Source organism: Sphaerodactylus townsendi, linkage group LG06 (assembly GCF_021028975.2).
Source record: "Sphaerodactylus townsendi isolate TG3544 linkage group LG06, MPM_Stown_v2.3, whole genome shotgun sequence".
NCBI lineage: Eukaryota > Metazoa > Chordata > Lepidosauria > Squamata > Sphaerodactylidae > Sphaerodactylus > Sphaerodactylus townsendi.
Window position 1 is genome coordinate 19698762 of NC_059430.1, and position 27750 is coordinate 19726511.

The 27750-nt window shown below is 45.7% G+C and overlaps 1 protein-coding gene across 1 annotated transcript in view; it reads right to left on the reverse strand.

The window, feature by feature from the left end:
* Positions 1 to 62: 62 nt before the first annotated feature.
* Positions 63 to 27750, reverse strand: part of PLCZ1 (phospholipase C zeta 1) — a 60959-nt gene continuing 33271 nt past the window's right edge. The window contains exons 9-12 of the mRNA XM_048501502.1: positions 8300 to 8472; positions 3714 to 3846; positions 1107 to 1256; positions 63 to 151 (exon numbers count right to left, since the gene is read on the reverse strand). Of these exons, the coding sequence (XP_048357459.1) occupies positions 63 to 151; positions 1107 to 1256; positions 3714 to 3846; positions 8300 to 8472 (545 nt within the window). The remainder of the gene's footprint in view (positions 152 to 1106; positions 1257 to 3713; positions 3847 to 8299; positions 8473 to 27750) is intronic.

A 27750-nucleotide genomic window follows, 5' to 3' on the forward strand; every position in this document is an offset into this window, starting at 1 on the left:
AGACATGGTTGTTTTATTGAGGAAATAACCAGATGGGGTGGTGGGGACACTGTTACCAAACATTATGGCTGAAAGTACGAAACATGCACGAAAAGCGACGCGGGGCTCAAACTGACACCCATTTTGGAAAGGAGCGGGATACGGCGGTACCCTATAAATAATGCAACAGAGGAGAATTAGTATATGACTTTAAAGTCAAAGTTTCCATATACATGAATATGAACCTGTCCCAACCAAATAACCTCACTAAACTAAAGAGGATATAAACGAGAATGCTGGCGTGGGGATGGAAAAACTGGTTTCCCAAGGAAAGGAGGAACTCAGACGCAGGTGAAGAGTTATCCCTGAGTTATCCCTACACTTTCTTGATGCCTGGATTCCACCAATAGAGTCTCCAAGGGCAGAAGGGAGCAATGATTCTAAGCACAGAAACATCTTGTACCCCACTGGGTAACTGTAATATATGGATAGTCCTTCCATTACTCCAACATGTCTCTTGCTAGTAACTTGATCACTGTATCGCCCAAGGCTTTCAAAGCCAGAATCAACTGGGTGGTGCGCTTTTCTGGGCTGTGTGGCTGGGGTCCAGTAGGTTTTGCTACTAACATTTTGTCCGCATCTGTGGCTGTTATCTTCAGGGGCATGTCACAGTGTGATGTGTTTCTCCGAAGACCATACAGCAAAACACCCTTTGTTAAAACCACAAGAATTGCAAAAATTCCAAAAGAATGCTCTTTAAAATAAACACATGGATCCATGCAACGGGGGAAGCACTCACACCTATAGGGCCAGTGGGGACTTCTCTGATAATGCAACCCTAAGCAATGTTACTCCAGTCTATACCCGTTGAAATCAGTGGGCTTTGCCTGAAATAACTATGCAAAGGAAAAACAGAAAACTGCTAGCAAATGCTACATTCAACTTTACAGCATCACAAATTAACACCGGGACATTTACTTGGACAATTTTGCTGTCAAAGTCGTGATAGATCACTATATATTGGCTGCCTCCAACTCCAAGTTCTGTTGCATATAATAATGAGGAGGACAATTTGTCAATATAGGTACGAACGGGCTTTGTTGAAAATGACAATAGCTAATTAATACCTTTGTTAATGCTTAAAAGTGGTAAAGTATACTGGCCGAGGAACTCATTGGAAGTGAGGGAAAGCTGATCTTCTACAACGAAGCGTATTAATGCAAGTTCCGGAACACGGACGTTAAAAGTGAGTGTTTCGTTCCACCTAGGACTCAAAGCTGAAAATAAAGACAGCAACATGAAACAGGCAATGCTCGCTTCAAAGAGTTTTGGCATGCTAATTAACTGTGTGTCATTCACTGGCCTGTGAACATAAAACCTCCTATTGGATACATTTCTCCTTGCCCATGATTGGATGACACATTCGGCTTGCCAGACCTCCTGCTAGCAAGCCCTGTTTCTCATTGCTCACTGCCATTGTTGTGTCATTTCCTGGTAAATCCCAGAAGTGACAAAGGGTAGTTCTAGAAATTGCCAAAAACTCTATGATTTTACCACAGAGTTTCCAGTAATTTGTGGATCTACCTTTGTCACATTTCCATGCTTCCTCTCAAGTAAGCTTAACTGCAAACAGGCATGGAAATGTAATGACTGCTTTATGTATTTGGGTTCAGGAGAATAGCCATGTTGGTCTATAGCAGAAGAGCTAGATTTGAGTCCAGTAGCACCTTAGAAACCAACTAGATTTTCAAGGTCTAAGCTTCTGAAACTCAAAGCTCCATTCATCTTTGAAAATCAAAGCTCTGTTCAAGTATCTGACAAAGGGAGATTTGAGAACCAGCGTGGTGTAGTGGTAAGAGCAGGTGGACTCTAATCTGGAGAACCAAGTTTGACCCCCACTCCTCCACATGAGCAGTGGACTCTTACCTGGTGAACCAAATTTGTTTCCCCACTCCTACATTCCTGCTGGGTGACCTTGGGCTAGTCACAGTTCATTCAGAACTCTCTCAGCCCCACCCACCTCACAAGGTATCTGTTACAAGGAGAGGAAGGGAAAGCATTTTGTAAGTTGCCTTGAGTCTCCTTATAGAAGTGGTGGCGAACCTTTGGCACTCCAGATGTTATGGACTATGATTCCCATCAGCCCTTGCCAGCATGGCCAATTTGCCACTGGCAGGGGCTGATGGGAATTGTAGTCCATAACATCTGGAGTGCCAAAGGTTCGCCACCACGGCCTTATAGGAAAGAAAGGCGGGGGGAAATCCAAACTCTTCTTCTTCTTCTTGACTCTCAAAAGTTTATACCCTAAAACGGCCTTATTCATTTACTCTCTGGACTAATAGAAAAGCATCACTCTAACGGAGTGCTGGTGAACCTTTGGCACTCCAGATGTTATGGACTACAATTCCCATCAGCCCCAATTGGCCATGCTGGCAGGGGCTGATGGGAATTGTAGTCCATAACATCTGGAGTGCCAAAGGTTCGCCACCACTGCTCTAACGCATTCCAAAAAAAGTTTTCTGTTAGGATTAGAGTGGTACACTGCTACTGTTTCTATTCAGTTTGCAAAATAATATGCCATGACGAGCAGTAAACCACAATGAAACAAGTCATTTGAAATGACCCAACTGTTCGTGATTTCACCTTCAAAGGAAAATCAATTTAAATCAAGTTACAAAAATCACTCCAGGGGTGAGAGGTGAACAAAGTCCAGGTGATAGCCAGCCAGGAAGTTTTTCAGAAATAGAGCTGATGGACCAGTTCTCAGTCCTGAGGAAACAAATGTCTACCATGCAGATTTCCATAGTGGCTCAAGCAACGTATATTCGTTCAAATCACAAGAAAATATGGGATTGCCAGCTGCCCGAAGGAAAAAAAAATCTTAATAGAGGCGTAATGGGAAGTTATTTACCAGGTGATGTTATTTACCACCATGCCATGAAAAGCCTCAGCTGTGCATTTTCACCCATTAAACTTCTAATAAAGAGAGAGGACATCCCACCACCACCACCACCACCACCACCCCCCCGCCCGGCACCTCTGGCGACCAAGAAGAAAGCGAAAAAAACAAAACAAAACCCTGAAGGATGAGAACTCTGGTACTAACCCAGATTCCTTTATTTTTCTGTCAGCGGCTGTTTTCTTCCTTTTATAGCACTGACTAAAAAATCAGCAGCAATAGAATCGAATCGAATCACTTCCAGCTCTAAACGTTGTCGTCTTCTGAACAAAAGATACACGCCTCCCCCAGCTCTTTCCTACGAAATACACCTGACTTTTGGAATGGTTTATCCACTGGTTTTGCAATGGTTTATCCAAGGAGCAGACACTGGAATTTACAGGACAGAATGCAGGGTGTATGAACACAGATTTGGTCCATCTGATCTGTGAGCTCCCCGTGCGCTCAATTCCAGATCAAAACCATTAACTGTTCCTCAGGATAAAACGTGTATTTGTACTGCAGAAGCTGATAGGAGGCGAAGAAGGGGAGAGACCCACCATGAATTCCAATGAGCAGGCGTTTCACATAATCTAGGCTCAGGTAATGGGATTTCTACAATGCAATATTACAAATTCCTCGTGTGTCCTTCCTGCTTTTCTTATTGATTCATGCATTGCTGCTTCTAGATACACGTTGCACTGCCAGAGGAACAACTCTGATAAGCTATGTAAGTTAATGAGTTGAGTTCCTAAATTATTGAAGTCTTACACAATCAATAGACTAGGGCACTCACCGTTGCCCTTCACTACGCAAGACTGTTGTTTCGTCTGGTCTTCTGGAACACCATAAATTTCAACGACCACCAGAGGATCTGCTTTGTTGGTCCGGGAGAGGCTACTGGGTGGTAGCTGATGGCCGCTGATCAACTGTGCAACCGAAAATTATACATAAGCTTCAACTCAAGCTATGCAACAAAAGGCATTATTGGGCTGTTGTGGGTGTTCCAGGCTGTATGGCCATGGTCTGGTGGTTTCAGCTACCAACGTTTTGCCCCCATTTGTGGCTGGCATCTTCAGAAGCATGTCACAGTATGACATTTTACCATGTCTTTTCTCTGAAGATGCCAGCTACAGATGTGGACAAAACATTAGGGGCTAAAACTACTACACTAAGGCCACGCAGCCTGAAAAATCCACACCAGCCAGTCGATTTTGGCTGTGAGAGCCTTCGACTTGGACATGGCGTGCTATGCTCCTCTCCGATGGGGCCAGATGGAAACTTCCGGAAACCAAAGAGCCTTTCGAAAGACACCTGTTCACGTGGTTGCTGTGGCCCAGGTCTGAGATGTGGTCCTTCCACCTCTACCTGAACTACAACAGCTGCTTAACTCAGCCTGATCCAGGCTGCCAGAAGTCCACTAGGAACTTCCCTGGAAAGTTATAGGGCCAGGCCACTCCGGTGAATTGTAACCACTAGCATCTAAAGTATTATTTATTTTTTTTAAAAAAACCCAGACATGAATGATGTAAAGCAATGCATCAAAACAAATTGAGGGAGCAAAAAGTACTGCCAGCTGAAAATGTCCACAAGCTGTCTTGGAACCATTACCTGTGAGACTGTGAGATATGTATCTGTGAACAGGATTAACCAAAAAAGCTTGAGCAACTGAAATGCTCCATGCTACAGTTCCCAGCTGAAGTTTGCATTGAAGGAATGGTCAGTTATGGAAATCCAGCATGGCACAACAGTTGATATATTTTTTTTGTACCACAGAGATGTGGGAAACCCCTAGAAAGTCACAGTATGCTGTGACATCACTTCCAGGTACACAGCCATGGAGGGAATTTTGGCGCCTCTACCTGATGCCCAAAGCTAAATCAGAAAGAGGCAGGCAAGCAGCTGTGCAGACAGAGTTCCTGAGTCAAGGAACCACTGCAGAAAAGGCCCTGTCTATATCTGATTATCTACCTAACCTCTGAGACAAAGGGCAGAGCTTCAGCAAAAGATCACAGGTGGCTCATTGCTGCAATAAACAGGGCAGGAAAAACTATGAGTACAAAGAATTGTCGAAGGCTTTCACGGCCGGAATCACTGGGGTGCTGTGTGGTGTCCGGGCTATATGGCCGTGTTCTAGCAGCATTCTCTCCTGACGTTTCGCCTGCATCTGTGGCTGGCATCTTCAGAGAATCTGATAGTAGGAATGGAAAGCAAGTGGAGTATATATACTGTGAGCTGATTAGTCACTGTCTTGATTCTAGAGTTTTTCAACACTGGCAGCCAGATTCACAAGCACATGGACAACTTCAACAGGAAGGAAGAAACCATGAAAATGAACAGAATCTGGCTGCCAGTGTTGAAAAACTCTAGAATCAAGACAGTGACTAATCAGCTCTACACAAACACAGGACAACTATAGACAATAGCTATCAAAGGAAACAAAGACCAGGATACTTCTATTCAGATGCATTCACCTATTGACCTTGCTATCTTCATTGTTACTCCCAGGCTACAGACTTCTTTGTGACTCACATACCAGGCTACTCTATTCAGAGGGCCTCACCTTTTGACCTCACAGCATATATACTCCACTTGCTTTCCATCCCTACTATCAGATCCTCTGAAGATGCCAGCCACAGATGCAGGCGAAACGTCAGGAGAGAATGCTGCTAGAACACGGCCATGCAGCCCGGAAACCACACAGCACCCCTATGAGTACAAAATTTTAATTTAAAATTATTAAAGCTGACTGGGCAAAGCAAAATCACTGTCACAAGTGTACAAATATGGGGCAAAGTGTTTATTGGCATAACTAGACAAGGAACCACAGCACTGGTATTTAATACCCTGTCAAGTGCCTTTGATGACTAAATAGCATTTGCAGAAGCTAGTCTAGCAACTGCAATAGCCAAGGTATTTACTTCCAACTGCAAGCCCAGGAAGGCAGAAGAAAATATTGCAGCTAATAAATCAGGTAAGTGTGATTTATTTTAGTTCTGACTGGCAATTTTTCAGGACCATCGTGAGTGTCACAGCTTGAGCTAAAAGCTCTAATTCACTTGGATTTCGCACACAAATAATATGTATGTAGTCGCTGAAGAGTGAGAACACTGAATGCAGCCCAAAGAAAACGATAACCAGACAAACAATGGGGAGATAAGAATACAAGAAAAGCCATGCTAGATCAGACCAGTGGTCCATCTAGTCCAGCATCCTATTTCACACAGTGGCCAACCACAGGGCATAGATGCCAAGGTCTTCTCTTGATGTTGCCTCTCAGCATTGGTATTCAGAGGTCTACCGCCTTTGAATGGGAGGTTCTATTTAGTGGAGGTTCAATTTAGCCCCCTTCTGTACAAATGTTTGCACCCCGGAGACTCAGTGATTCAGTGACCCACCAAAGGTGTTTCAGGGAAGGACCTGTGAGGGTTTCTGAGAACACCCCGATGTAGTACAAGACAGCACATGATGTTCCCCTCCCTTCCCCGCAAAAAACCTGCTAGGCTCCAGACTCTGGCCCTTTCCGCACAGGCGAAATACAGCGACCCAGTGATGGCAAAAACACTGTCCCTGGGCTGCTGTTTGCACAGTCCTGTCCACCGGGAGTGGCGTGAAGCCGCTGCTGTAAACCTCGCTCATTGAGCGAGGTTTTTGCAAAGCGGCGTCTTCCCATCGGCGAAGCCGCTTTTCCCATCGCCTCCACTGACCTCGTCTTCCAGCATCACTCTGGAGGGCTGCACAGACCCGCCCACGGTGCCCTCCAACCCCTGGAGGTCGGAGGGCAGGATGGGCGGGTCCCTGCAGGCCTCCAGAGCGATGCTGGAAAACGAGGTCAGTGGAGGGGGCCGACCGAGAGGCGCCTCTCCGGCTGGGGGGGGGAGTCAGGGCCAATCACACGCTAGCGTGTGAATGGCCTCCAAGCCTCCACCGGCACAGTTCATGCCAGCGGAGGTTCGTTTCTGCGAGTGTGCGGAAAGGGATTTGACCCTTACCCTGGAACTATCTCACAACAAAATCCTGGAGATCTCCCGGAATTAAAGCAGATCTCCAGAATACAGAAATCAGTTCCCCTGGAGACTTTGCTTCATGGCATCATACCACATTGAGATACTCTCCCCTCCACAAATGCCATCTTTCCCAGGCTCTACCCCCAAGAATTTCCCAACCCAGAATTGGCAACCCTCATCTAAATCCTAGTGATGACATAGATAGCCCAGTCTCTCAAAAGCTCTCAAAAGCTGAGTCAGTACTGGCTAGTTATTGGCTGGGAGTAGCTATGCAGTAGCTATGCAGAGGCAGGCAATGGCAAGCCACCTCTGAATGTCTCTTGTTTTGAAAAACCTATGGGGTTGCCATTAGTCAGCTCCAATTTGGCGGCAAAAAAAAAGAGATGACATAGGTTGGAAACTACACCAATTTCCCTGCAAGAGCCAGGTAGACCCTCTCCAAGACGACTGATCGATTACTTCTATAGCAGTAGGTCCCAACCTTTTCTCACTCACGTACCCCTTGGCAACCCATTTCCCTAAAACTTTACCCCCATACTTGCAAACCCTTTACGATTTTTTTTTTGCATACCCCCAAACACTCTGGCGCATACGCCTGAGGGTACATGTGCCTCAAGTTGGCAACCGCTGTTCTATACCTTAGGGCTCCCCATCCCTGCTCCTGAGTACGTCCAGTCCTGCTCTAGTCCTGAGTACATATCCCTAGTATGGAAAGAAAAATCCACAAACTGCTTAATCCAGTGCAGTCTCAGGCAACTGCCCCACGTTTCATAATGGTCCGTTTGTCAGTGTGTACAAACAAAGCCATGCACACAGGTCAGAAATCCCTGTTACAAGCTATAACAGACCTTCCGAAATGAATCACTAAGATTAGAAATAACAAAACATGCTATTTTAATGACCCGGGAAACTTGCTGAAACAATACCTGCTTGATCTAGTACCGTGGTGGCGAACCTTTGGCACTCCAGATGTTATGGACTACAATTCCCATCAATTCCCAATTGGCCTACAGATGTTATGGACTACAATTCCCATCAATTCCCATCAATTCCCAATTGGCCATGCTGGCAGGGGCTGATGGGAATTATAGTCCATAACATCTGGAGTGCCAAAGGTTCGCCACCACTGACCTAGCACATGCTGCATCTTGTATTTATTGAAAGTTTGGGCAATAAACACCAAGAAAGCACCTGTAATAAATTTTTAAAATATTTTAAAATATTTAAAGAACTAACCAAGAGAATGATAGTTGCGGAAAGTGCTATCAAGCGGCAACTTATGCAGCCCCACGGAGTTTTGAAGGCAAGAGATTAAAAAGGTGGTTTGTCCTTACCTGTCTACCTGAGATTGTTACTGATAGGCTAAAAAACTTACCGTTATTGTAAGCCCAATGGCATTAGGGTTCCCGGGTATACTATATGGGTTAAACAGCGTGTCTTTACGTCTCAGGAATTCGGGTTTTAATACATAACCAGAACCACCATTGTCCAAAAATTTCCCATTTTGAAGGTCCATTTGTACTCCAGGTGTCTGGAAATTTAAGGCCACTGCAGGGGGGAAAGCAGTTAAGTGTATATCAATAGAAAATAAATCATAGAAAAAAATTTATGTCACATTTTGCATTATCCTGCCAAATTACAGGTGAGCCAGTTCAACAAACTCAGGAGATGAATGGACTATAGAGACAGTTGGTAGATAGGGTTGCCATTCTCCAGATGGTGCCTGCAGATTTGCTGGAAGTGCAACCGATCTCCAGATCAGTTCCCGTGGATCAAGCAGCTTCTCAGGAGGGTGGATCAGATGGCATTACAACCTGCAGAGCTCTCTCCACTTCCCAAACTCCAATCGCCTTAGTCTCTGCCTCCAAAGTCTCAGGAATTTCCCAAGCTAGAATTGGCAACTCTATTGATAGAAGACTGGTTTAGAACAGGGATAAAAGAGATCACTGTTCATGGACAGCATCCCTTTTTCAGTTTTGGTAAGCAGGCTTTGTAGTCTTTGTCAGTGCAACAGAAATGTGCATTTATTTATTTATTTATTTATTTATTTATTTATTTATTTATTTATTTATTTATTTATTTATTTATTTCCATTTTTAAACCGCCCTCCCCCGGAGGTCTCAGGGCGGTGTACATCAACATCATAAATACAAATATAAAAACAATCTATAACAATATTAAATTCATAGAATTTAAACAATTTAAAAATTGCAGAAGGCGACTTATCTCAACCCCATTCTCGCCCATGGGAGACCAAGATGGTATGAGGGTCAGATGGTCATCCCGGCTGGCCAAAAGCCTGGCGGAACAGGTCCGTTTTGCAGGCCCTGCGGAAACTTTGAAGGTCCTGCAGGGCCCTGGTCTCCTTAGGGAGCCTGTTCTACCAGGTAGGGGCCAGGGCAGTAAAAGCCCTGGCCCTTGTTGAGGCCAGCCGGTTGGGCCAGGGATTCCTAGCAACCGCCCCTCCATAGAGCAGAGGGCCCTAGTAGGGCAATACGAGGAGATGCGATCCCTCAGATATGTAGGCCCAATGCCGCTGATGGCCTTAAAGGTCAGAACCAGCACTTTGAAGATGGCCCGGAACTCGATGGGCAGCCAGTGTATAACGTGGGATATAATATCTGTTTATTTAAATATTTCTATCCCACCTTCCCACTGACTACTGTGTCTTGAGTTGGCCATTCCTGAACCCTTACCTAATAGAGGTGTGCTGGAAAGAGGCAGGGGCCCCTTCCGCACACGCAAAATAATGCGTTTTCAAACCACTTTCACAACTGTTTGCAAGTGGATTTTGCTATTCTGCACAGCTTCAAAGAGCACTGAAAGCAGTTTGAAAGTGCATTATTCTGCATGTGCGGAATGAGCCAGGGTTTCTCACAGCAGGCAGAGACCACCAGCTAACTTGAAGCTGCCTTCATGACAGCATCGGCAGGGAAGACCATATAGGGGACTGTGTCTTTCTCACAGTGACATACAAAGGCCACGCCTCCCTCAAACCGCTTTCCAGGGCTCATTCCGCACATGCAGAATAATGCACTTTCAAACTGCTTTCAATGCTCTTTGAAGCTGTACGGAATGGCAAAATCCACTTGCAAACTGTTGTGAAAGTGGTTTGAACACGCATTATTTTGCAGGTGCGGAAGGGGCCCAGGTCTCTTCAAAATGTGTGCCTGTCTCCAACCAGCGTGGTGTAGTGGATAAGAGGGGCGGACTTTAATCTGAAGAACTGAGTGATTTCCCCACTCCTCCATTTGAAGCCTGCTGGGTATCCTTGGGGCAGTCAAAGTTCTCTCAGATCTCTCTCAGCCCCATCTACCTCACAAGGTGTCTGTTGTGTGGGGCGGATGGGATGTAGAGAAAAGGTGAGGCGATTGTACGCTGCTTTGAGACTTCTTACAATAGAGAAAAAGTGAGGTATAAAAACCAACTCTTCTTCTTCTAACGCTCATCACGGAGTGATAATGAGTGATGGCATTTGACATTTTTCAATGCAAACCAAAGAGCAAAAACTACAACGAAAGGTCAGTATATACCATATGTATCACCCTATACCGCTGTTTCACTTCACAAAGCAGATTTGGTGAGCTGAAGAACATCATCCTTTATATTTTTACCAAACAAGTTGTCAAGGTTTCTTTTGATTGTTGGCTTGAATCATGGTTACTGCAGGGTCTTTTGTTTGTTTGTTTTGCTGTCTCTAGATGTTATTTCCTGAAATATTTTTGAAACTGAAGGCTGTTCTGATTTGTTGGCCGAGACGCACACTTCTGCCTTCGCAAAACAATATGAACAAACCCCATCCATAATCCTCTTTCTGCTTCTTTATGGACAGCCACACTTTCAAAAAAGCGATCAATCCACAAAAAGTACAGAGAGAGGGCATCTTTGCTTCTTTATCGTTACTATTCTGTATATGTTTCTCTTCTGTTGCGCTGTATGATTTATAAAGAGTTAGTAGTAGAAATATTTCCAGTCAAGTCCACCAAGTAAATCCTGCATACTCGGTGAATAATTTCAATGGTCTTCTCTGCTATTGTTTTTAAACACTGGGAGAAAAAATTTAAATGCAACTCAACGCTGAGCCACACTGCGCGTTCGGAATCTAACAGGAACTGAAAGGAGCATTTTCCGATATGAAACAAGAGAAGTTAGTATCTGAACCAATAACGGGACAATTAATTATCAGTCAGCCTTCTTCCTGTTCATCAGTCATTTCCTTTGGATCCCTGAGATTTCTCCTTGTCCCATTTCTCCGTGCCATTGGTTGATCTGCTCTGATGTCACAGTGAGCCTGTGATAGTCTCTAAGTTAGCTAAGTGCCCTCAGGCTGAACAGCCTGATTGCATCAGAGGGTCCAAAGGAAACTTGAGATATTATGGTTTTTGTCTCAACTGTTTTTTATCATTTAGGGCACTGTATTCCTTAATCTCAGAAACCAGTTGTTTAAAGGCAATTGGGACATACTAAGGTCAAATCCCCACTACCGTCTTAGCCAGGTTTCAGAACACAACCTAACCAGGTTTGAGGGATGACCTCCCCATTGCTTGCGTGACAGATTCTGCTTCTGACGCTCGTTCTCCCCGTTAATCCGCGTTCCAGCAGGACCTGGTTGCAAGTGGCATAGACCCCATTAACACAGTTCAGAGCTGATCCGAGGGGAGGGATGAGGGTTGAAACCCTCACTCGTTTCCCGCCCTGGAGTGTGACGCGGAATTCGGGCAACCAATCAGCGCTGCGATGCGCGCGCAGCCTTTCCTTAGTTTCGTTTCCGCTTTTGTGATTGGCCAGCAGAAGGGGACGCAAAGGTTAAATAGTCAAACGTGTAACTTTGAATCGTTAATGGTTTACACAGGTAACGATTAACTGTTTGCACAGTTAAAACACTTAAACGTTAAACTTTTACTCGCTGGTTTTTTGATCATGCCCCTACAATGTACATTTCTGCAGTGGGAAAAGGTCCTGCCCCATCAAGGCACGCCAGCCAATCAGGGGAGACAGGCAAAGCAAGCTCGCCTGGTAGCGGGGATTGCTAAGAGTTCTGCAACCAGGTGTGTCTGCTGTGTGCTTGCTGCGGTGGGGAGGGAGAAACTCCGATGAAGAGGACACGGTTTCACAACGAACAGGTTTGGATCTGCGTGCAAATTTCAAGTGGGGATTCGACCTAAATTAAGTTGCTCTGATATGGATGGCCCAATCTAGCCTGATCTCATCAGATCTTGGGACCCAGTGGCAGAGCGGCAAGGTGCCGGGGGGATGCATTGCGCACTGGGTGCACGCCTGGGAGGAGTGGAAAATTGCCCTGACCCCTCCCCCTTTTCCTTGCAACCCCCGCGACCCCCCCATGCAGCTCCTCTGTGGCGCCCCTCCCTTCCCACATTTACCTTAGTTCCTTTTCTTTTTCTAGTACTTTTTTAGGCTAAAAAGGTGACCTATTTACAGTTCAGGCTCAAAAGCAGTCTGAGGAACTACAGTTCCCAGGAGACCTTGGCCTCACAAGGTCTCATGGGAAGTATAGTTCCTCAGGCAGTTTTTAGCCTGAACTGTGAAGAGGCCGCCTTTTTTCAGCCTGAAAAAGTACTAGAAAAAGAAAAGGAACTAAGGTCAGTGTGGGAAGGGGGGTGGAGTGCCACGGGGGTGCCGTGGGTGGCCAGGGGGTGGTGGAAAAAACACACTGCACACTGGGCACACTTTGGCCCAGCTATGCCTCTGTTGGGACCTAAGAAGGATTAGCTAGCCTGGATGAGTGGCCACCAAGGAAATCCAGGCAATAGTAGATCAGATCACCTCTGAATATTTCTTGCCTTGGAAACCCTACGAGGTCATTATAAGTAAGCTGTGACTTGACAGCACTTTCCCCTGCCACCAAATGAAGTTGTGTTTGTGATGTTCTGTACTGGGTTTGAGTCAAAATACAGAGGAATTACTTTCTTTTTTTGTTTCCTTGTCAGTGGCTTGGGGGGGGGGTGGCACACTGATCCCCCCGCCAAGTTAAAATATTCACTAATTCTAAGTGAGAACAGAAAGCATTACTTTCATTCTGAATTGTCTTATGACATTATCCTCAGGTCAAATCTGATTGGTATGGCAGATTTATCACTCTCTAGCTGAATGATGCTTCATTTGCTAGGACCAGTATTTAATGCAGCAAAAATATACTTTTTAAAAAAGTGCTACACTAGTTGCTCTGAGAAGCAGCAAGCAGTTGCAAAAAGGATTTCTGAAAACAATTCTGTAAGCTCATGTGAACAGTGTTGCGCTAGTATTTGTATCATGAGCTTTGAATTAAAATGTTCCTGGTGCAGTCTAGTTAAAACACGTTTGAACTGGAAGTAATCAGTGACTGCTTCCAGTTTAAAGAGGATAAATATCCAAAACATAATAAAAAACTAAAGTCAAGATTAGCTTTGGAACCTGTCCTCACTATATAGCCCTCCCCAATACTGAATATTAGATTTTACATGCCATTTTATGAACCTCCTCTTTCCTCAACATGTGATTCCTTGGCTTGGAAATTAATAAAACTGCTGCTGCTGTCCTGCCAGGCTCAGCTTGGTGTTTGGGCCAGTGAGAGGGTTGGAGGGCAATGGCATAGTGCCCACAGGGCGGGGGGCACAGAGGAGGCATGGCCGGGCAACGGAGGGGTTGTTCCGGGACGGGGCAGGCTGTGGGGTGGCAGGAGCGCAGGGCGCACACGTGTTCCGGGCACAGTTTTCCCTCCCTCCACCCCTGATGGAGGGGCTTGGGAGGGCCACGTCTAGCGTTGTGCTTGGGCCAGCGGGAGGGTTGGAGGGGAAGGAAGTTGTGGTAGATTAATTCACAATTCTACGGTACTTATATCTTTCAGTGAAACAGAGTATAACAAGCATGGCAGGGAACCTTAGCATGTGGCTGTAGACTACTCAGATGCCATTATCCCCAAGTATATACTAATGACATTATGAACATGAAGACAACTGTTCCTAATTAACTCAAACTGTATTGGCTTCTGAATTACATTTGTTGAAGGATACCAAATCAACTCAAATTATGAATTAATTTTTCTCTCTTTCTCACAATACTAGAACCAGGGGGCATCCATTGAAAATTCTGGGGGGAAGAATTAGGACTAATAAAAGGAAACACTTCTTCACGCAACGTGTGATTGGTGTTTGGAATATGCTGCCGGAGGAGGTGGTGATGGCCACTAACCTGGATAGCTTTAAAAGGGGCTTGGACAGATTTATGGAGGAGAAGTCGATTTATGGCTACCAATCTTGATCCTCTTTGATCTGAGATTGCAAATGCCTTAACAGACCAGGTGATCGGGAGCAACAGCCGCAGAAGCCATTGCTGTCACATCCTGCAGGTGAGCTCCCAAAGGCACCTGGTGGGCCACTGCAAGTAGCAGAGAGCTGGACTAGATGGACTCTGGTCTGATCCAGCTGGCTTGTTCTTATGTTCTTATGTTCTTAACTACGGAATAGAACTAGCAGGCACCACCCATCCCTCAGTGGCTGATCTACTTTATCAATTCAGTCACAAAAGGCAAAATCCTGTCAGAGCAAGAATATTCACTGCAAATACGCTGGAGGGAGATGTGAGTTATGCAGAGATGTGCCGATCTGTTGTGCAAACATTCTGAATTGCCGTACGAGTCCTCCTCGCAGTTTAGTCATAAAGCACTGGTCTTTATCTCGAACACAAAACTGTCAGAATTTTCTTTCTCAGAAGCATCACAGGGTTCTGCTGTTTTGCTGCTCCAGCTTGTGGAAATAAAGGAGCCCGCTGCCTAGAACAGGATGTTACAATTCACGAAAAAATACATTCCTGTGATAGCTGATCTAAAATAAAAGTAAACTCTTCCCTCTTCTAGGATGGCAACGCTTCCTTTCAGAAAATTCATGCACACCTCCCCAGTTAAAAAAAAACCACCCCAGAGTTGCATTTATCCATAACTGTTGTTTGTTTATTTATTTATCAGATTTAACATACCGCCCCATCTCCAAAGGACTCTGGGCGGTGTACAACCAATAAAAACAATCACATTAAATTATGATCAGCAAAACAAACATTTTAAAATACCAGTTAAAACATAAATAACAACCAGCTCCAACCTCCATTCTAAAATCAGATGATGACAACATAAACAATGGACTCATCGGGTGGGTGGCATAATGTGGGCGAGCCCCCAAGGTGGAATATGGGGTGCAGGGGACGGCACCTTCAACGTCCAACCTCCCCAAAGGCCCAGCGGAACAACTCTGTCTTGCAGGCCCTGCGGAACTGTTCTAGGTTCCGCAGGGCCCGGATAACTGGGGGTAGAGTGTTCCACGAGGTTGGGGCCAGGGCACTAAAGGCAGTAGAGGCCAGCCGTATCATATAGGGGTCCGGGACCACCAGCAAATTGGCCTCTGTCAAACGCAGAGATCAAACAGGGACATATGGGGACAGACAATCCCTAAGATATGAAGGCCCCGGGCCGTGGAGTGCTTTAAAGGTTAAAACCAACACCTTGAAGACGATCCGGAATTCTAGCGGAAGCCAGTTCATCGAATGGTCTTCTGTGTAGGCACACAGACCCTCCCTCCTGCCATCATTATGATTGTGGTGGCAGCTCAGATGGAACTGAAGGGAGGGCTCTCTGCTGTTAGACATGTGACCATTGATAGGGAAGAGCATGAGAATGCCTAATGGCAAGAGAAAAGCTCAAGATTTTTCTGTCACTGTCACTGTCACTGGCTCTGCGCATGTACAGTCCCAGTGTGAGGCTGCACAGAAATCACGATGATGAATAAAAAGAAAAAGACGTGCTTAAAATAGAACAATGGGTTTTTAAAAATGAGTTTAACGCTTTGCCAGGGATAAATGTAGACCTAAAGGCATGTGATTAGGCTGAACAGTAATTCAAAAGAGCCTGCATTCTCATGTGAACACACATGAAACTGCCTTATACTGAATGAGACCACTGAATCAGTCTATCTGCAAGACTGCCTCTCCTGGTATGTCTCCAGAGAGCTTTACACTCACTCAATAAAAACCTTCTGGTGGTCTCTGGCCCAAAAAAAATATCTGGCTACCCATAACTAGAGGCAGAGCCTTTTTGGCCATGTTTCTAGCCTGGAGGTATGCTTTGTCAAACAAGACCTGCAGGGCTTATCTCAATTCCACAGCACCTGTAAGATAGAGCTATTCTTCCAGGCCTATGGTTGATGGAAGCAACGGGGAGTAATAGGTCCATCTTGGCTGGCCTCCTTTCTTTCCCTCCCCTTCTTTCCCTCTATTTTGTTAAATTGGGAGGGGAAGTGGCAAGTTGTTCCACTGATTACGTTTTTTTTAGCACCATCTGTATTGTGTTTATTAGATTATATATTTTTACATTATTATTTTATGTGGCGTTTTAAGAAATTGTATTGCAAAAGTATGTTGCGAGCCACTCTGAGCCAGCTTCGGTGGGAGACAGCTGGTTATTAAATCAAACTGATGATGACGGCGGCGGCGGCGGCGGTGACGACGGCGACGATGTCAATGATGACAACAATGACGATGATGACTGGGATCCACACAAATACTATGCCGATACATTACAATGCCCCAAGGCCTCTGGGTGAGGCTTGAATTGTAATGAAAGACCAATAACCAGCTAAAGAACTGGCTTCTATGACATTAGAGATGCTGGTGATTGATTTAGGGACCTTCTGTATGCAAAGCAGAGGCTGTTCCACTCAACTACAGCCTCTTCATTCCAATGAAATAAATTAAGGTCTTCTAGCTAGTTACACAGTGTCACACTGTATATGGAAAAATTCTGTGAAGTTTAGTCTTCATGGCTTCACTGGTTGAATCCCAGAGCCTGAACTGGCATTTGGTACAGTGCTGGTCTTTCACTAGAAGGTAAGATTTCAGAAACCTCCTGCTCCCTGAACTAAGACAGAGCACCATAGCAGGAGCTCTTAAGAACATAAGAACATAAGAAAGAGCCTGCTGGATTAGACCAGAGTCCATCTAATCCAGCTCTCTGCTACTCGCAGTGGCCCACCAGGTGCCTTTGGGAGCTCCCGTGCAGGAGGTGAAAGCAGTGGCCTTCTGCTGCTGCTGCTCCAGAGCACCTGGTCTGCTAAGGCATTTGCAATCTGAGATCAAGGAGGATCAAGATTGGTAGCCATAAATCAACTTCTCCTCCATAAATCTGTCTAAGCCCCTTTTAAAGCTATCCAGGTTAGTGGCCATCACCATCTCCTATGGCAGCATATTCCAAACACCAATCACACGTTGCGTGAAGAAGTGTTTCCTTTTATTAGTCCTAATTCTTCCCCCCAGCATTTTCAATGTGTGCCCCTCTGATTTGTAGAGAGGAGAGCATTGTCTCAAAGGTAGATCACATGATCACAAAGACTGGGGAGACCCTGCCACAATCTAACATTCCCACTGTAGCCCACCATTTGTAATTCACCCTACAGACATCCCCTCCCAGCCTGCTGATAACTGCAACGGCTGGTGGAAGTGAGAGGGCAAAGAAAATGGCCGATCCACCATTTGGAGCCAAACATAATGTTTTCAAATGCAATAAAAGACAGCAATTTTGCAATGATTCTCTGTTTATATTGATATATCACTATTGTGCTGTAATAAATGACAAATATTGAAGTTATAACAAGTCTGAAAAGATTCTTTGCCTGCTGTTTCCATCCTGTGGTGGGAGGGAAGGGGCAGTGATGGCGGGGCCCAGACCGCTGTTAACAGCGTGATCCACCTTTCAGCACTCTCCCAATCCCCAATCCTCCCTTTTCCCTATAGGCTGGGATGCTGGCGATGTGTTCTGTTCAACAAAGTGGTTCTCAACCTTCCTAATGCCGCGACTCTTTAATACAGTTCCTCATGTTGTGATGACCCCCAACCATAAAATTGGTATATATAAAATATAAAAAGACCGTTTTCCGAGGGTCTTAGGCGACCCCTGTGAAAGGGTCGTTTGACCCCCAGGTTGAGAACCACTGGTTTAACACAAACTGCTTAGCCTCCCGTGTATCCAAGCGGACAGCACTAACAATAATCTTTCCGTGTCCATTTGGGTCAGAAAACAGTTTGGGCAAGGAGTGGAATGATACAGAAGTTGCTGTTCTGTCGACAGCATGATGTCATTTCCAGAAGTGACATCATGCCATTCTAGAAATCAGCAGAATCTCTCATGTCCACACACCCGATTCTCTCACCAAGTGCCAGCTGATGGTTGTAAACTCTAACATCAAGCATTGTTTACCTCTCTCTCTCTCTCTTGATTCTAGAATTTCTGGCCCAAACTAATAACATAAAATGTTCAACCTTTCAAAAAACAGGGGGCAGCTATGTAATAAAAAATGTCTGCATCTGATTCCTGATGAGCTAGGGATAATTTCCAAAATCCAATACACTCAGTTCCCTCAAATTTATCACAGGAGAAATTGCTTTCATGTGTAAAAGAGCAGCAGTGGCGTAGTGGCTAAGAGCAGGTGCACTCTGATCTGGAGGAAGCGGGTTTGATTCCCAGCTCTGCTGCCTGAGTTGTGGAGGCTTATCTGGGGAATTCAGATTAGCCTGTGCACTCCCACACATGCCAGCTGGGTGACCTTGGGCTAGTCACAGTTTCTCGGAGCTCTCTCAGCCCCACTTACCTCACAGAGTGTTTGTTGTGAGAGGGGAAGGGCAAGGAGATTGTAAGCCCCTTTGAGTCTCCTATAGAAGAGAAAGGGGGAATATAAATCCAAACTCTTCTTCTTCTTCTAAAAAAAACATGGGGTACTAATACAGAGGTCGTTCGAACTGTTTAATGGCATTTAAAATATTTTACAGATTTAACATATTTATAGCATGCTTTGCCAAGCATGTGAAGTACCTATAGGGACATTACAGCAACCAACAACACAATACGTGAACATAATTAATAATAAACTCAGATACCATAAATTGAAGTCCAAAATATAGAGCAGCAGTTTTAACCATACAAAAACAGCCTGAGGGAACCTGTACAGTCCAGAAGATAATAGAGCAAGATTCCAATTGGGGCATAGCAAATAACAGTACCTCAGGCAAAAGCAGAACAAAAAACCCAAAGTTTTCAAAGGGCACGTAAATACAGGTAGATAAGGCTCCATATCAGGGGTATCTATGATTTTTGCAGTAGTGGGCTGCATGATCCGAAATCCATCTGTATGTTGTCCGCGTGAATTGTTTGTAGATAATAACGGTGTAGTTATGAAGTGTAGCCTGCTATTCGAAATATGGATTTGCAGTGAAAAGAAAACCGCTTAATCAACTTCATTTGTACAAAAGGCCACAGTTACAAGCATCCTGCTAGTCACTGATCAGTTTTTATCATGTCAATAAGAATACTGGCATGGATTTAATTCACTGAGCTATTCTGGAGAACGGTGCAAAGTATTCAGTCAGGGTATGTCTCCATTCTGACTCGAGGTTCTTATCACTAAAGGTCACACTCAGTTTCAATTTTAGCTGTTTCATGAAAAATAATGTACTTTCTTAGAGCCAGGTGAACCCAAACGTTGCCTAGAGTTGAAACCTGAAATGTTAGGATAGTTCTGGGATCCATGTCCAAAATACCATGGATATTATATCTTCTTGGTGGGCATAGATAACTTTCAGCTCAATCAGTTCCTTTTGAAACTGATCGGGAGACATTTGCTCTGTAATTCTTCATCACACTCCAGTTTCATGCTGTAATTGTAATGGAATTAAACTTGCACAGCTTAAATTTCTTTTTTTGTAAAAAAAAAAACTCAGGTCAAGAAGAAGAAGAGTTTCAAGTCATACCTTGCACTTTTCTCCTGTAAGGAGTCTCACTGCAGTTTACAAACTACTTTCCCTTCCTCTCCCCGCAACGGGTACCCTGGAATCAAATTGGGAGGCCTGGCAAACCTAGGTCATTTCCCCACTTACCATGACCACCCGTTGCTGCGCACTACTCTCAGTGCGCGTCATTTCTGGCGCGCTCCCGGGCTTCCCCACGACTCATCAAAAGGCGCCATTTTGAGGAGCGCCAGGAATGACGCGCGCTGAGGGGGCGCGAGAGCGGCAACGTCGGGGCGGCTGCGTTGTTGCGGCCCCTGTAGTGGGGAGTGCCGGGGGACCCCCAAGGCCACTTCATGGCGACAGTAGCTTGGCAACCCGCAGTATGGTAAGTGCAGGAAAACTAATCTCTTTAGTCACCCTTCAGTTTAATCAAAAGGCAGGGAACCTAACAGAGGGTTTACTTCCTATTAAGGGAGGGGATTCACTTTCATCCCAAACATTACGAGCAAAAATAGCTGGGGAGCAGATAGAGATGGAGAATTGATCTGCATAAGGATTTGCAAACACGTGGTGATTTGAGCATTTGGGCTGTAATTATGTAACCACACAAAGTCTGAAGAAAACTTCAGGCCCATCGCATTTTATCGCTCCGAAGCCCTGTTCATCTGAAAAGCTAAAGGTCTTCATTACTTTAATGTTTTTAATTGCTTTCATTATTCCTCTATAATTGCGAGCTTTTATAGCTGCACCACAAAAAGCATTTTTAAAATCATTAGAAATCATTCATTGCTCATTACCCAATTACACCTGAAAACCAAGAGAATCTCTTCTAGCTGTATATGTGCCGAAGGGTGCAGGGGAATATCTCCGCTAAACAATTGCATATAATAATCTAAATTGGTGTTTTACTAAAACGGGCACATCAGTTTCGTACTCGCACTTGTGCTTCAAATAAAGAGACTCAGGGAGATGTTTTTAATGTAGCCAAAAATGCACAGTGTTTTTGACAGCACATAGCCTTCAGTCAGCTTCGTTATTTCCCTCTTGCTAAAGTGGATCTTTAATACATTAATTAAGGAAATACGATAATAAAATCCTTAAAACTGTCAGGAAGACTCAGGGGAAGGTATAATACCTGAAATGATTTTAGCTCTTATTAATTACCTAGACTGGATTTCAAGATCACCATGTCCTCTACAAGTCTGAACACCTTGCATTTTATTGACTTGAAATGAAGCTTAGAATATCCTCTCAGACAGACTCCACGGAGTACATATTCCTTGCATCTTGGTTCTTTGATAAAGGCTATAGACCAACTCTGTTGTAGGAGGTAGATGGGCAAATGCTCCAATGCAGATAAGATTATCAACTCTGGGCTGGGGAATTCTGGGAAATCTGAGGGAAGAGTGGGGAAGGGAAGGACCTCAAATGGGCACAATGCCATTAATGGGGAAATTACAAATTTTAGCTGGCTTTAAAGAAGAGATCCAAATCACAGTTAACAACTGGAGAAGAAACTCTTTATCGATTGATCCCGATCAAGGTAAGCCTCTATTCTTTAGAAAGGTCAAGAAACGGACAACTTTACAGGTGACAGCATATGCTTCTATACTCTATAGGCAACTTGACAGCAGGATCTTGCAGAAATTTTACATTAGTTCCGCAGTGTCAACTCAATCCTACACCAAAAAATACACCAATACAACCAACAAAACAATAATCTATATTTCCTTCTTAACATGTTTTTAAGAAGACCTCTGCCTCATCTATCTTGCTGTAGCAGCGTAAGAAGAATCATTCACTGCTATGTTTAAGAGAACAGAGGCCGTTTCATACGGTGAAAATGGCAACCTGGAGACAGTAAAAGCGCCGTCTCCGAACGCCATTAGCCGCGACGGGCGCGCAGCTTTCAGCGCAGCCGCGCCGCTGCCTCGCCGCCTGGCTGGCCATCAGCCAAGCGTATTCCTCGGTGAAGCAGCTAAAGAAGCGTTCTTTTCGGAATATGCCGCAGTGAAGCCGCTGCGAAGCGAACGGCAGCGGCTTCAATGGGCCTCAACCAAGCACTCACCTTGTCCTTCTGGGCCTCCTCGCGCCGCTGAGGCCTGGGGACACGCTTAACCCTGCCCCGCGCCGCATTACGCCGGAGGCCCAGGGACAAGCCGGGTCGTGCGGGCGCCGGCGCTCCGCGGCGCCGGCTGCCCGCCTCTTCCCGGGACTGTCCGTGCGGACGGTCCCAGCGTCTTTGGGTCGGCGCGAGAAGCGCCGACCCAGCCGTTTCCGCTGCCATGCGGAAACGGCCAGAGTATGTGTTACAGGTTAGTTTGCTCTATGAGGTGAGGAATGCAGGCTTTTGGAGGCTTCAGATGAAAACACAGAATACAGGACTGGATCAGCGCTAGGTCAAACACTCCCCTTAATTCTTTGCTTGGCCTGCATGGACCTGGCTACTTTAAGGCTCATTCACATTTCCCCTTTTTCCTTCAATATAAAGTCCTCTCTCCAAAACTACCACTTTCTCCAGAGCAACTGATCTCTGTAGTCCAGCGATCAGTTGTAACTCAGGAAAATCTCCACCCCCTTCCCTTGAAGGTTGGAAACCCTGGCTTTTGAGCGTAACAAAAATCCAAAAGTGGAGTCGTCCTTAGCATTTTATCAACTTGCAGCTCTGGCCTGTTCAAATTAGGGCCATACAACCAGTTAGGAAACATTCTGAGAATGTTGATCCATTTTTCAGGGTTAGGATAGAAATCAGCCGCTGGACATCCAGCGGGAGGATATATGGTTAAAAATGAGTCAACTCCATTGAAAAATGTACCATCCTTCCACACTAATTTGAAGGGACTTTGTTGTAATCCTTCGTGTTTAGGACAAACACCTTGAAAGTCAAATAAACAAAATATGTTTGGCAAACTGAAAATACATGCTACAAAATCTTCACCATTGACCATTATCTGGTTGCCCGTGCCTTCAAAGATTAGGTGGGCACTAATAATGGCATAGGCCCTTGCCGCATGGGCCATTTAAGCCGGGTCAGGGCTGGGATTAAAACCGTTTGGGGCGGGAACTTCACACGGGGCCAACCCTAAATCAGCCCTGCCCTGGGTTAAATGGCAGAACCTGGGATAGTCAAGAATCGCACTATGCACGATTCTTTTTGAATATCCTGTTACCTTCTCTCCTGCGCACTTCTGTAGGAGAGGGTGACCTGCCCTCCGACCCCTGAGGCTAAAGCCATGGCCACGGGGGCCTGCCCCCTTGTCCCTGTGGGAAGAAGGTAAGTTTTTTTAAGGATGCACCTCCATGCAGAGGCGCATCTGCAAACCGCAGCAGCCACAGGGTTGCTCGCATAGGAGCATGTGCACGGCCCTGGGGCTGCACCGGGGTCAATTATCCCAGCTGCACCCCGCAGCCTCCGTACAGTCTTTTTGATGGTGGCGCCTCAGCTGTGGAACTTCCTCCTAGCCAAATACACCTGGAACAATCTTATTCATCTTCTAAAAACCAGACCATGCTGGGTCCTGTTTGTGCTTTTAATAGTATCTAAAGCCAGTCACAAACTCCTTTAGGGACTTTATTCATTTTTTTGCTACTTTTCTTCATGGTGTTTTTAATCAGCTTCATCGTTTCACATTATGACTTTGTAAACCACCAAAAGGGGCTGCTTGTGTGCGTGCTTCCTTTTTGCAAAAAGGGAAAAAAATCATGAATAAAATGGCTAAATAAATGGGTAACAAGAGTTTTGATAAATATAATTATCCTTTTACAAAAATCCTTTTACAAAATCCTTTTACATCCCCTTCAAATAGCACCCATGTCAAAAGACTGCCGTGGAAATGCCTCTGATTCGACTTCCTTGCATTCCCGTGCTCCCAGCAGAAACAGTGGGTACAATACAGCTCCTATTCAATCCATGTATGCGCGTGATTTCAACAAGACTCAGCTGTCGAAAGGGGACATGAACTTTCTGCTTTCCCAGGCTCAACTCTCTTGGGACTCCTCCCATTTAGAAAGATTTATTTCAGCAGAAGTAAACATATGTTTACAGAAACTATGAAGCCCTCAGCAGTTCGTGGAAAACTGCTGACCTGATTCATGAGTCTCCCTGTACCAAACGAATCGCTGGGGAGGCTGGGAATCAGTGTGATGGTGCTAGACATGCCTGGCTGCAAAGGAATGTTATAATTAGGCTACACCAGAGGTGGAATCCAGCAGGTTCTCATAGGTTCCCGAGAGTAGGTTACTAATTGTTTGTGTGTGCCGAGAGGGGGTTACTCATTGGTGATTTTGCCACGTGATTTTTGCCTTAGTTACGCCCCTCCTCTCAGCAGTAGCGCACAGAACTTGAAGCAGTCTAGCAGGAGGTGCTCTGGCGTGCGTGGCAGCCTGCGCCTGTATGCATTCGTTTCCCGCCCAAGTACCGGCACAGCAGCTGCGTCCTTGCCACGGCCCTTGCCACGGCCCCGCCCAGGAATGCCCCACCCCCGGAATGCCTGGCCACGCCCCCGTTGTGCCCCGCTCAGCCCCATTGGCGCTACGCCACAGTTTGAATCCCACCACCATGGGAACCTGTTACTAAAATTTTTGGATCCCACCACTAGGCTACACCATGCCACCTTCCCTCCACATTGTGCCACTAATATTATTAACTTGTTTGCTGCTGCTAGGAGACCTGGCAGGCAGGTTAGGCAAAAACTAGTGGGGTATCCAGATCAAAATAGAAAGCAATGGAATATGGGTTACTCTAGCATTTCTCTCTGCGTGCTCATCCTCACCCTCTACATCCAAGTCAGTTTCAAAGCCAGGGCTGGGTCTAAGGGACCAATGGGCACAGGTGCCCTGGGAGGCAGGCAGAGCGGGGGTGGTGCAGAAGGCAAGGGCGGCTCAATTGCCCAGAAGAGATGGCTCATTCTCCAGCATGCTACTCCGTTTCCCCAACCATGCTGCTGCTAGGAGGGGGAAAAGAAGATAGGCCTCTTCATTAAGGCAGAAGCTGCAGCTGTTAGTTGAGCGAGACTATGGCAAGCAAAGAGGAGAGGGAGGGAAAGGTTCCTCAAAAGATGTTTAAAGATGTCAAGATCTATGCAGTGGGAGACATAGACTCCCACATAGCCTTCCTTGGCCTTGCCCTCTTTTCCCCAGCCAAGGCACACTCCACCCTTCCAACCCGAAAGCCTTTCAATTCCTTGTTTTCCCATCCACCCAGAGGTGTATCAGGGGTAAATGGCGCCCAGGGACAACCCCTGCTCCGCCCCCCCGACCCTGTGCCCCACCACCTGCACGCCCCCTGTGCTTGGGGGCAGGGGCAGCTCAGACAGGCACCGCAGTGGCAGGCTGGCTCCTGGGCCGGCCTGCTGCCGTGGCACCCATCTGAGCTGCCCCCTGCCTCCCTGCAGGCCGCCTCCTGCAGAAGCCGGCCTGCAGGGATGTGGGGGACAAGGCGCCACAGCAGGTAGCCCAGGAGGTGGCCTGCCACCTCAATGCCGTCTGAGCCCCCAAGGGCGGATCGGATGGGCACTGTCATGGACTGACTGACTGTCAAGGATGGACAGAAGACAGGGTACAGCTGATAGATATTTACTGCAGGTTAAACACAGGTCAGAAATGTCTCTGAAGGTACCTGACAAGGCGCTGGTTAGAGTTCAGTCTGAGAACCAGTAAGCAAGCTCACCAGTCTACCAGGTCATCACAATCCAAAACACAAATCCAAAAGGCAGGTCCAGGGACCAAAGTCATTACCAGAAAGCAGACTTTTCTGAGCAATTCATGAAACTGAAGCAGCGCACTGGCTGTGAGCTGTCTCTTATCAGCGTGAGGGCAGAAATGATGGAGGAATGTTGCTTCAGGGAGCTGGTCCTGCTAGTAACTTCAGAAATGACGCAGCAGCTGAGGTGGGAGCAGACCTGGTCTACACTCAGCTCAATTCAAAGAAACAGCAGAGGTGGGATCCAGCAGGTTCTCACCAGTTCCCGAGAGTGGGTTACTAATTATTTGTGTGTGCCGAGAGGGGGTTACCTAATTGGGTCTGCTTTTCCGTTAGAAATTCCATTAGGTCCAAAAATCATAAAGTCCTGTTGTTTCCTATGTGGCTGGTTAGCGAAGGTAGAAAACAGGATAATTCTCCCTGTTGGGCTGTTTTAAAAACATGTTTTAGAAATATGGTAAAGTTCCTTGTTTAAGGAAAGTATCCTTCTTTTGATTCCTAGAAACAAAATCAAGTATTTGAAAGTATTTGACAGGCAGTCAATTAGAGGAGAAGTAGTTGTTTCTGTTGGCAGTAGACGATAGGCCTTGCTATAATGAGTTTAAATTTTGGACAGAAAGATACCAGCTGGAAATTAGGAACTGTTTTTTTTTTACAGTAACAGAGAAATTATTAATGCCCCGCCCTCAGAATGCCCGGCCACGCCCCCTTTGTGCCCCGCCCAGCCCCATTGGTGCTACGCCACTGTTTGAATCCCACCACCATGGGAACCTGTTACCAAAATGTTTGGATCCCACCACTGGGCGTAACCATTGGCGATGCTGCTCTAAAGGGGTGGGTGAACCGGGAGGATTGTTTGTTTGGGGTGCTGAGGGTGGGCTCTGAGAAAGTCCTAACTTCGAGGGCCCCCGCAGAGGACTCTGGATCAACAGCTGGTTCATTCTCTTCTGATGAACAGCTGCTCTCTCGCCTCCACTCCTGAAACATTCCTTCGCTGTCAGTGGGGGGATTAACAGGGGTGTGTGGTAGGCTGCTTTCGTTTTCACTGCCTGATACACAGGGACAGGGGGGGGGTCAAATGATCCCTGGGTCGGCGCGAGGGAGGGGAAGGTGGGGGACAATTTTGTGCCCCACCCCCACCAGTGCACTGTGTTACGCTCCTAACATTTCACTCGCATCTTCAAAGGCATGGCATGGTTAAGATATGTTTCTACGGCACAGTGACATGCCTCTGAAGATGAAGCCACAGATGCGGGTGAAATGATAGGAGCAAAAACCACCAGACCACAGCCACACAGCCCAGAAAGTCCACAAGGCCCGAAATTATAGCTACTTCCTTAATATGAATGAATACTGATTAAGACATTTAGTATGATGATTGTGGGTTCCCGTTTCTCTGTTGCTAATATCTCCAAGAGCATTCTGAATTCTTTAAGCTCGTTTCTGTGCTGTTGTTTTAATTGAGGGTGTCAAGAAATGTAATGCAAACGATAATGTTCTATTTAAATAATCACCTTGGATTTCCTTCACGTGAATAAATCACTGCTTTCCCCATCCAACTTCATAAATAAAAGAAAAGAGTCGCATGGCTACCCTAACCTGCTTGTTTCCACAACTATACTGCAGTTCTATGTGGGTGGCATACTAATAATTTGGCATTCAGTATATAAAGTTCTACTGTATGCGTTTCATTACTTATAGAAAGGTTGTTATTCAAGGGACATCGCACCCAAAAAGTTTGTGTGCATTTTTTAAAAGATATGTTTATTTATCCAATACATTTTGTATTCTGCCTTTCAAGAAGGTTTCTGAGAAGGCGACGAGATTAAAGCGTTTAAAAATCGATAGCACACAATAACATGTAATCAATAATACAGTAGCATAAAATTGGAACTTTAAATCCACCACACAAAGACTAAAGCTGAAGTCTTATACGATCTTACCTATGAGTAAGACCCATTAAAAGTGCGATCCTAAGAACATCCTCCTTGGAGTAAGCCCCTTGAAGAAGAAGAAGAGTTTGGATTTTTATCCCACCTTTCTCTCCTGTAAGGAGACTCAAGGTGTCTTACAAGCTCTTTTCCCTTCCTCTTCCTACAACAGATGCCTTGGGAGGTAGGTGGGGCTGAGAGAGTTCTGAGAGAACTGTGACTATCCCAAGATCACCCAGCAGGAATGTAGGGGTGTGGAAACACCTGGTTCACCAAATAAGCCTCCACCACTCAGGTGGGGGAGTGGAGAATCCAACCCGGATCTCCAGATTAGAATCCACCTGTTCTTAACCACTACACCACGCTGGCTCTCTTAAACAGACCTAAGTAGGATTCCAATTTGACCTGCTTAGGAAGGCACTGTAAATATAT